Source organism: Coccinella septempunctata, chromosome 1, assembly GCF_907165205.1.
Source record: "Coccinella septempunctata chromosome 1, icCocSept1.1, whole genome shotgun sequence".
Lineage (NCBI taxonomy): Eukaryota > Metazoa > Arthropoda > Insecta > Coleoptera > Coccinellidae > Coccinella > Coccinella septempunctata.
In genome coordinates this window covers 62,214,621-62,225,137 of record NC_058189.1, presented here as the reverse complement: position 1 = coordinate 62,225,137, position 10,517 = coordinate 62,214,621, and the positions used below count along the sequence as shown (strand labels likewise).

Genomic DNA, 10,517 nt, shown 5'->3' with positions numbered 1-10,517 from the left:
TTTTTAGAAGAGTCAATTTTGGTCTCAATTACATTACATTCTGATAAACTTTGTCATATCCTTGAGGATTGGGTATGGGGAAGTTCTAATAAATAAAAAAATGTGAATGTGATGAAAAATAGGGTGTCCCATTTGGAATAACAAAATTTGGCTCAACTTGGAAGTAGTATACCAAGGCTAGAATATTTTAGTTGAATATATACCGGTCATTCATTATTATGCACAAATTTTCAGAAAAAATCTCAGTCGGTTCTTTACATACTTCTAGTGGACATTTCGTGTGACCATCCTGTAATGATTGAATCGTTTCTGACGAGTTTAATTATTTTATATTCAGGACATCAACAATTTCAATAGAAAATATTTATCTTAAAGAAATACAATATCTTTTCTCTAGACTAAAATTTCAAATAAATACTTAATATTCCTATAAATATCTACAAATTTGCACCTAATCTCTCAAATTCTTCCACGAGATGAACCATATCTGACTTATCCAAGCCCGAATTTTGAAAAACTATCCTGAAGAAATTAGGTAGTCCTTTTTGAGACTGATACGTCACCATCATGGTACCTTCCTTCATCATTCTCTCCTTCATTGCTGGCGCTACAAGATGCAGGCGTTCATTGTAGTTCTCCTCCGATTTTGCGTCTCGTAAACTTTTCGGTATGTACCAAAAACAAATGTTGGTACATTCGGGCGCGTGGTTGACCAGTTGGAAGCCCAGTCGGTTTCTGATGGTTTCGGTGAAGTAGGCTGCATTCTCGAATACTTTTTCTATGTGCTGAGTGAGACCGGTTGTTCCTTTCGCTTTCCACATGAACCAGAATTTTAGGACGTCCGCCCTTCGTCCGCACTGGATGTGTTTATCGCCTGGCAAGAGGAAATTCGTTAGTTGAAATGCACTTTTTGGATGTTTCAATTACGAATCGGATGCGAAATTAGTAAATATACAAAATATACAGGTTCATTCTTGCTTAACTTCGCTCGAAACTCAACTAATAGCACGTTTTCAAGGTGAGTAACGCATTCATTCCTATTTCCTAATTACTTATCTTATTATCAAATAATTCAATACAGGGTGTTTTCAAAGGTGAGGCTTTTTTTTGACACAAGGTAGAACTCATCGAAATGAGTCGTTTCACCAAAAATTGTCTACATAAAATATTCAAGATGGCTGAGATACAACCCCTAGAAGTTCGACAAAATTTCATTGAATTTCAAGTAGGGGACTGTGGAAGGTGACTCCGGTATCGCAAAAACGAAACAAAACATGAACATATGGCTGGACAATGAATGGTTCAGTACCAAGTTCACCGGATTAAAGGCATAAGGTCACTTGAGAGAATAATAATTGTTGTATCGTGCAATTTAGGGTGACAAAAAAATGTAGAAAATCGAGACAGTTTCTTGAAAGTGCTTATGTTAGTTATGTTGAAAAAGTGCTAGATGTTTCCCCATTTCATCCCATTTTTACGACGATTGTTGGAATGTTCGAAAAAGAAGATTGTGATGTTCATGGTGAAAAAATTCGTAAATAATTTAGACGAATTTTATTAGTGAGATTTTGAAGTAATATTCTTTTTTTTCATACTTGTGTCCTAAGTCTCTTCTGTCAGTTGGTATCGGCCATTTCATTAAATCGTGCAAGATACTAAAAAATATTGAGCAAAATTCGGCTTTTCGACATTTAGAATATTTGATTGCTGCTTTTAATTCATCCATATTGAATGGATTAGACATATGAATGACCCTGAGGCATTTAATTTTTTGCAATATAACACACAGCTGGTTGTGAAGTACCCAAACGAAGACTATCACTAGAAAATAAAAAAATCTTTATTCCGGAAATCATCCGTCAGATGAAGCCCTTATTTTCTACAACCTTCGAATAAATATTGCACAGCAAAGTACAAGTCTTCGATTAAACTCTAAGTCGAAAACTTTATCTCTGTGCATTTTTTACATAATATCTCAATGAAGGGCTAAAGGGCAAAAATAACATAATTTTACTTACCGGTATCGTACTTGGTATCGTAAAATTTATCTTTCTGGAAGAGATAAGCAGCTCCCGTACCATGGACTTCTGCAAGCAGGCCTTCATGTTTGAGTAGGAAGGTAGAACACTGTTGCGGTGCAGTCAGCAGTTTGTGCGGGTTCCACGTGACTGAATCAGCTCTGAAAATAATCACCACAAATCGCTCATACGAATCATTCAAGATGGCGCAGTCATCATCCCCTCAAGTCCAACGCGATTTTATAAAATTTCAAGTACGGGACTGGAATGCGTCGCCGGATACAAGAAAACATGAGTAGTCGTTGTTTACAATGGTTCAGTTGTTCAGTACATTCGAGACTATCTGAATAATTTGAAGAACTTTGTGTATTGTGGAAGTGCGTTAAGATAAAAGTGTATAGAAGAATTTAGACACTTTGTTGAAAGCACTTATGAAATTGTTCGTTATCAAGGTGCTATCTATCATTGCTGACGTATTTTTACCCCATTTCAATTATGGGTAAGGTGTGCGGACATCGAACTTATTGTTTGATGACTTTTTGACTTATTTTCCAATTTTTTCACACCGGTGTCTTAAGACTTTTTTGTCAATGGGTAGAAGGTATGGAAATCACTCAACCATTGAGGACAAGGACATGGTAATGGTGCCAATTTGGATGATAAAACTGATTTTTTCATAAAGTTCTAACCTTTCTATGCCTTCTAGCAGGTGTCGATGCTTTTGGGACATCAAGGCTCCACCTCCCCAGGCTGCGTCCACGTGAAGCCACAGTTTATACTTTTGGCAAAGGTCTGCGATCTCTTTCAGTGGGTCGAAAGCCCCAAGTACCGTAGTGCCAGCAGTTGCGCTCACCAAAAATGGCACTCCTCCCTCCTTGATTGTCCTCTTCACTTGATCCTGGAGATCCTTCACGTCCATTTTACCTCGCTTATCGGTTTTGATGAGGTAAACGTTGTCGGAACCGATCCCTTCGAAGGAGGCCATCTTCTTGACGGAGTAGTGCGCATCCTCTGATGTGTACAAAACTAAGCGTGGCAGGGAGTGAAGGCCTTTGGTCTGAGAATGAAAAAGAAGGCGTAAAAAAGATGGTAGATTTTTTATTTTTCCATTTTTCAACTTTCCAGTTAGGTATCAAGCAGAAAAATCATAGGGGATTTAAACGTGATACATACTCTAGAGGAGCAACCTTTCCAGTTATAAATCTCGACATTTATCCACCCCGGCGTAACCGTTCGCTTTTGAGGATGTTTTAACTGAACCCAACTTTTTGAGAATTTTTCGAAGGTCAACTTGCGAGTAAGTTTGCTTCCAGGAAAATTGTCGTAGATCTGAATGTGATACATATTCTGAAAGAGCAACTCTTCTTGTAATAAATCTTGAGATTTCATCCATCTCGGCGCAACCGTTCGGTCTTGACGAATTCTCAAGTGAAATTTGTAATTTTTGAAAAATGCCATTTCCAAGATGAAAATCTAAACGAAGGGAGATAGGCATTCGAAATTGATCGCAATAGATTCAGCGTGTTCGAGAACCTATATTTGCATACCAAAAATTCAAATGTCTGGTCCTGTTTAGGAGAAATAATTTTTTTTTGTTTTTCCACTTTTCATTTTCGAGTTGACTCCGAAGAGCTCTCTGGAGTGCAATTCTCTGTTGAATCATCAACTGTTTGGTTTTCTGGAGTCTTCAAAACAAATTCTATGCACTCCATATCCTAAGACTGCAATAGAACATCCTGATTTTCAGACAGAGTAGCAAATAAATCAATTTAGGGGGGTGTGACCCCTTGCTCATTTTTGACCCAAAAAATTGGAATTTTCAAAATTGAGTTTTTGTGCTCGGGTGGAAGCGTTGGCAATGCTGATTATAAAACCGGAAATTCCAATTGGATCAGGCGAATATAACAGGAGATATCGCAGATTGAAAATTGCAATTTTTAAAAAATGCCATTTTTGAGATGAAAATGTAAACAAAGGGAGATAGGCTTTCGAAATTTCTCGCAATAGACTCAGCGTGTTCGAAAACCTATATTTTCATACCAAAATTTCAAATATCTGGCTCAGTTTAGGAGAAAATAATTTTTTTTGTTTTTCCACTTTTCATTTTCGAGTTGACTTCGAAGAGCTCTTTGGAGTGCAATTCTCTATCGAATCATCAACTGTTTATTTTTATAGAATCTTTAAAACAAATTCTATGCACTCCATATCCTAAGATAGTAATAGAACATCCTGATTTTCTCACAGAGAAGCAAATAGGTCATTTTGGGAGGGTCTTACCCCTTGCTCATTTTTGACCCAAAAAATCGAAATTTTCGAAATCGAGTTTTTGTGCTCGGGTGGAAGCCTTGGCAATGCTGATTATAAAACCGGAAATCCCAATTGGATCAGGCGAATATAACAGTAGATATCGCAGATTGAAAATTGCAATTTTTAAAAAATGCCATTTTTGAGATGAAAATGTGAACAAAGGGAGATAGGCTTTCGAAATTTCTCGCAATAGACTCAGCGTGTTCGAAAACCTATATTTTCATACCAAAATTTCAAATATCTGGCTCAGTTTAGGAGAAAATAATTTTTTTTGTTTTTCCACTTTTCATTTTCGAGTTGACTTCCAAGAGCTCTTTGGAGTGCAATTCTCTATCGAATCATCAACTGTTTATTTTTATAGAATCTTTAAAACAAATTCTATGCACTCCATATCCTAAGATAGTAATAGAACATCCTGATTTTCTCACAGAGAAGCAAATAGGTCATTTTGGGAGGGTCTTACCCCTTGCTCATTTTTGACCCAAAAAATCGAAATTTTCGAAATCGAGTTTTTGTGCTCGGGTGGAAGCCTTGGCAATGCTGATTATAAAACAGCAAATCCCAATTGGATCAGGCGAATATAACGGAAGATATCGCAGATTGAAAATTGCAAATTTTGAAAAATGCCATTTTTGGGATGAAAATCTAAACTAAGGGAGATAGGCTTCCGGAAATGCTTGCAATAGATTCAGCGTATTCGAAAACCTACAGTTCCATACCAAACTTTCACATATCTGACACTGTTTATGAGAAAATCGAAATTTTTGTTTTTCGATTTTTCATTTTCCAGTTTATTTTGAAGTGCTCTCTGGAGTGCAATTCTCTATTGAATCATGAACTGTTCGGATTTCTGGAATCTAAAAAACAACTTCTTTGACCTCCATATCTTAGAACACTAATATAACAGCCTGCTCTTTAGACAGAGGTGCAAACTGGTCATTTTTGGGGGGGTCTAACCTCTTGCTCATTTTTGACCCAAAAAACCGACATTTTCAGAATAAAGTTTTTGTGCTAGGGAGTAGGCCTTGACAACGCTGATTATAGAACCGAAGATCTCAATCGGATCGGAGGAATATAACAGGAAATATCGCAGATTGAAATTTGCAATTTTTAAAAAAGGCCATTTTAGAGATTAAAATCTAAACGAAGGGAGATAGGCTTCCTGTAATGCTCACAATGGATTCAACGTATTCGTGTTTTCATAACAAAAACTTCAAACAAATGGATTTGTATAAATTGTCAAAGAATGAGCTTTTAATTTCCAGTTTACTATTTTTGTACTCGTTGATAAAACATAAAATACTTTGATTATTCGTATTCAAAGATAAACCAACGTTATTTATTCATAATTTTCACTACTGTCATTATCAGGAGTCCTCAATAACAACGAGCTCTGGAGCTCATAGATATCTTTTATGTTGATTGGAAAGTGAATGTCCTGATTATTTTGGAATGAATGAACCATTGTGTGAAATTTCAGTGTTTGTATCGCAGTTAGTACCAGTACGTTGAATTGCGCTAAAGAACTATAAAATAAAGTGGCAGCGTTTCAGCTCTGCGCTCATTTCACTCACCTTCACTTCCGGAAACAACTTATACCTGGCACAGCTGATGGCGTAACCGTTGGCCATGGAACCACCAGGGCAAAATATACCGTCTCCTCTACCCCCTTCGAAACCAACGATTTTCCTCATTTCCCTCAGCACCGTCTCCTCCATGAGCGTGAAAACGGGCGATACTTCGTAGGTGTAAACGCTCGGATTCAAGGCATCGGTCAGCCACTGCCCAACCAAGCCGTAGGGGTCCAAAGAGGAAAACAGCTGGTTCACGAAGTAAGGATGGCCGGTTTTCACGGAGTACGAGATGGTATCCCTCACTATTTTCACCAGTTTATCGTGACTGGCAGGCTTGCTGCTCAGCTCGAAGTCGAACTGGCTGGTTAGCTCTTCCGGCGTCTTGAAATTGGTGACTTTATTCTGTCTCCTGGTGGCTTCGAACACCGCCTCCTTCAGCATGATATCGGTGCATCTCTTCAGGAAGTTTTCGTGGCGGTCCCTCCTGGGTAAACTCTCGAAATGCACAACTTCTTCATCCTTCTCGTCGAAATGGACCACGAATTGGATCCCTTCGTCGTCTGACGAATCTACCTTCCTGTAACTCGAGTACTCTTCGTCGGACGATGAGGAAGACGTCGAGAATTTGTCGTAAGATATAATTTTCACGTTATTCGCCGGCATTTTGTTTGAGCGCTTACTCTAAGTAACACGAAGACTTAAGCGCTTCAGATGGACCAACGACTCGGCTGTGGAGCGGTTTCCGATCTTCAATATTCTTTTATACGGCCACTTTCCCTGCCACTAACATTGAATTAAGTCACGGTTTAACTGCTCCGGCTAAATGGTAATATTCTCCGACAAAATTCTGTCGTTTGCCTGAATCCAGTTGGTTTGTTCTTAACCTTAACGGTTCATTGTTATCGAGTCCTCTGGATATGAACCAGATATACGGGGGTCTTCGGTTTATAAAGTACCAGCCATCTAAAATGCTCGTTAGAAGACCGTTGTAGTGTTGTTTGATGCAGCAAGAAACAAATTGACGAGGGTTCCTCAAATTATTCTGCGAACTTGGTAGAGGTACATTTAAGATTCAAAACGAAAGGGATATCCAACACTTTACACTACAACAGCGGGTCAATTTCAAAAGGTACCACCCTTAGACCTCGGCCCCTATGCAAAATAATAAAAAATGCAGAAAGAAGTAAACTTTGGTTCGTAGGAGGATCAATCCATCAACCCTGTGCAAGAATTCTTTAAAATCTTAAATGGGAAGGGGAGGGGTTGAATGACACACCTTGTTTTAAAGGTAATTCGATTGCCTTTTCAAAAATGCCATACACTTGACGTTCTTTGTATAAGAACTTCCAAAAAAAAAAGAGTAGAATAGTTATACGATAGCAAGAGAAGCAATGAAGCATAAAAAAATGAAAAATTTTGTACTATAGAGGGTGAGTCTTTGACTCGTACAAATATTCTAACAGTAGATTTTTGAGGTCAAAAGAAACACTATTTTTCCATGCAATTTTTTCCGATTCGGACCTGATAAAAAGATAAAGCCATTTTACTTTTTCATAATGAGGAAAAACAAAATCACCTGCAGAATAACTATAAATCTGTGACCCTACGCATCTGTGATCTTTTAAACAGAGTTGTATTCAGCCAAAGTAACCAATTTCTCAAATTTCACAGATGCTGTTTAGTTTTTGAACATCAAATTACTGGAAAAATGCGCATTATACGACAAAATATGAGGAATACTTTTATTTTTCAAATATTGTTTAGATCTAACTCAGTTTCAAGAGTTGGGATTTTTGAATTTTGGTATTTTCATGGTACTTGATGGTCATAATGAGAAAACTGGAAGACTTGGGTGATATCTTTGAGTTCGAAAAAGATTCATCAAATGAATGAAAACCTATATTCCGAAATTTATTCCTTTCAATAAAACCACTTGAAGATAGAACTAAAAATAAATTTTTTATGGTTTTTCCACAGCCTGTATCTTTTGAACCTAGACGATTCGGAAAAAATGGTGAAGAAAAAAAGTGTTTCTTTCGACCTCAAGAAACTACTGTTGAAATATTTTTACGAAACAAAGACTCATCCTGTATAAAAGATTTTCGAAAGTTTGTCCATTATATTGTAAACAAAACAATATACAGGGTGTCCCAAAACTATTGAATCAAACGTCACACCACGATAGAGTAGACCAAATATATTATCGAATGACACCAACATTAGTTCAACGAAAATGTACCGTTTCCAAAATAATCAGAATTTTATTAAAGTACCTAATGTGGCCGATTTTCGAACTATTTTTCTTAATCACAGGGCCAGTTTGTGAAAAAGGATATCGATTTTAAATTATATTGAACTAAGATTATTGTTTTATCTCCACTAATTGAAATTATTTTAAGTAGTTAATCGATATCCTAAGTAAATGTAAATTAAAATAATTGTTTTTTCTACATTTTCATTACTCAGAATAAACCCCCTCTATAGGGGTGATAATATGGGAGAAAAACGCTATCCTCAATCACAAATTGGCCTTGTGATTGAAAAAATAGTTCGAAAATCGGCAACTTTAGGTTAGGTTTTTTCAGAAACGGTACATTTTCGCTCAACTAATTTTGGTGACATTCGATAATATTTGATCCACTCTATCGTGGTGTGACGTTTGATTCACTAGTTTTGGAAATTGGAATTCACGGTTTGGAAAACTTCAGCTTGAATTTCTCTATATGCTGTGTGCATTCTTAAGTTCAATTCTGTGTTTTATACACAACCGACTTTTAATGTCCCCAGATGAAATTATCTAAAGATGTCAAGTCTGGGGAGGATGGTGGTCATTCATAAAGTATAAATGATTTTAAATTTAGAGATAGGCAATGTCTCACATATCATTTTCAAGAGACATGGATTGTTAGAGAAAGGCCTCCACTCTGCCCAAACTTAACACCTTTAGATTACATTCTATATCATTGAAAATTAATTTTTGATAGCTTGATGCCTTTTGAATAATTGAATAAGGTAATAAATTCATTTCTTTCAATTTTCTGATTTCTAAGAAAAAAGAGTTAGTTTTCAGGTAACATCTGTATAGGGCGCGTTAGGTGTTCGCTCTGGTCAAATTTTTTCTTCCAATTGTTATTTGGAATATCTTCGTAGACCTCTTAATTTCCACTTCGGATATCCTCCCATTTCGCATCTTCATCATCCCCAATATCGTGTTCACGAAAAATGAAAAATCGTATGAAGATTTTCATACGATTTCTGACTTCCTTATTGCTTCTCATAATATGAAATGATCATTTCCAGAATTCAAGACTCATTATTACTTATGATGTGTGTACATGGATTTGCCGTTCATGGTCAGCAATCGTTCTGATAGATCAACTTTAATGAGACCTTGTAGATCAAATCAATATTTGCCGATTTAGGTCATGAAGGATCGATATGCTTTAAAGACTCGGCTTTTTTTATTGCATTATAATTTCTGTTTAAATCAACTGGAATCTTGACTGATGCAGTGATTGCGAAGGTTGTGGTCAGAACACAAGAACTTTCAAAGAGAAGATAGAAAAGTAAAAAACGATGCATCCTGATCGGTAAACATAAATATTTATTTCAAATATTAGTATCATTCAATACTACCTGAATTTTTTTTGAACAATAAATTATTTAGAATAATATAACACCATGTCATATAAATTTCAGCGCAACTCTGAAATCAATTTAAGTTTTGGGATAGTTAAAATAGGTAATAGGAAAACAGTTTTTTGGAAACGATGATATGTAGATTCTCATGACTAAAATAGGGATAGGTAGGTACTACTGATTTTTGGCCACTTGGGAATTCATCATTTTGAAGAAAGCTGAATGAATTCCCCCATAATTTTATTGTCTATGTCTATAATGGAGACGTTTTTGTAGGCATTGTTGAAGAATAAATAACTGAATATATTTATATATGAATTCCGCCGAGTTGGTTCATTTAAGATAAAGTTATTCCGTATGGAGAATATTATATTGTTTGTCCGAAACACTGCCTTGTCAACAATAAAAACTTTACGTAAATTAGTTCCGCTACAATTAAAAGCCTTCCTTGAGAATTCGCATAAGCATTATTATTCGCCAAACGAGATGCAGTTGTACTTAAACTTGACACCAATACAATAATTGAAACCTTGATAATTATGAAAATTGAGAAAGGTCAATTATGGATATCGAAATTGTTTTATTGGCGTGAATGTATATATGAATACGAATATTGCCAATTAAATATTGAAATTCAAACAGAGCTTATTGATGAGAAATTATGAGAATCACATAAATATGGTACCTTGAAATTTTCATTTAACAAAAAAAGTTTTTTCTAATCATTGTCCTGGACTTTTTCTAGTTCTACATTTATAGGATTTGTTTTCATAGTGAAAATTCCTCTTCTATTTGATTCACACAAATATTAAAACAATTCCTGTTCTGATAGTTTCTGTTCTTGTCTTTAGCACAATAATAAATGACATATAAACAATGCCAAATAGCTGCAAGTAAATAGTTACGAAGTGCATTATTGTTATCTAAGATGAACCCATTCATAAAGCAATCTCTCAAGGAGGAATTAAGGAAAAATGGG

The 10,517-nt window shown here is 36.0% G+C and overlaps 1 protein-coding gene across 1 annotated transcript; it reads right to left on the bottom strand.

The window, feature by feature from the left end:
- Positions 1-4: 4 nt before the first annotated feature.
- On the bottom strand, positions 5-6,826 carry LOC123309300 (cysteine sulfinic acid decarboxylase). The gene is made up of 4 exons (XM_044892351.1): positions 5,900-6,826; positions 2,708-3,075; positions 2,019-2,179; positions 5-874 (listed from the first exon to the last, which is right to left on the bottom strand). Exons 1-4 carry the CDS (start codon positions 6,560-6,562, stop codon positions 438-440), a joined length of 1,629 nt encoding a protein of 542 aa, XP_044748286.1. The 5' UTR covers positions 6,563-6,826; the 3' UTR covers positions 5-437.
- Between the last annotated feature and the right edge of the window lie 3,691 nt (positions 6,827-10,517).

Coding starts and splice junctions, on each gene's coding strand:
- LOC123309300 (XM_044892351.1), bottom strand. CDS start 6,562: ATGCCGGCGAATAACGTGAAAATTATATCTTACGACAAATTCTCGACG. Junction 2,180..2,707: donor CTGCTAGAAGGCATAGAAAG/GTTAGAACTTTA, acceptor GATTATTTTCAG/AGCTGATTCAGTCACGTGGA. Junction 875..2,018: donor CGATACCAAGTACGATACCG/GTAAGTAAAATT, acceptor TCCTCTTGCCAG/GCGATAAACACATCCAGTGC.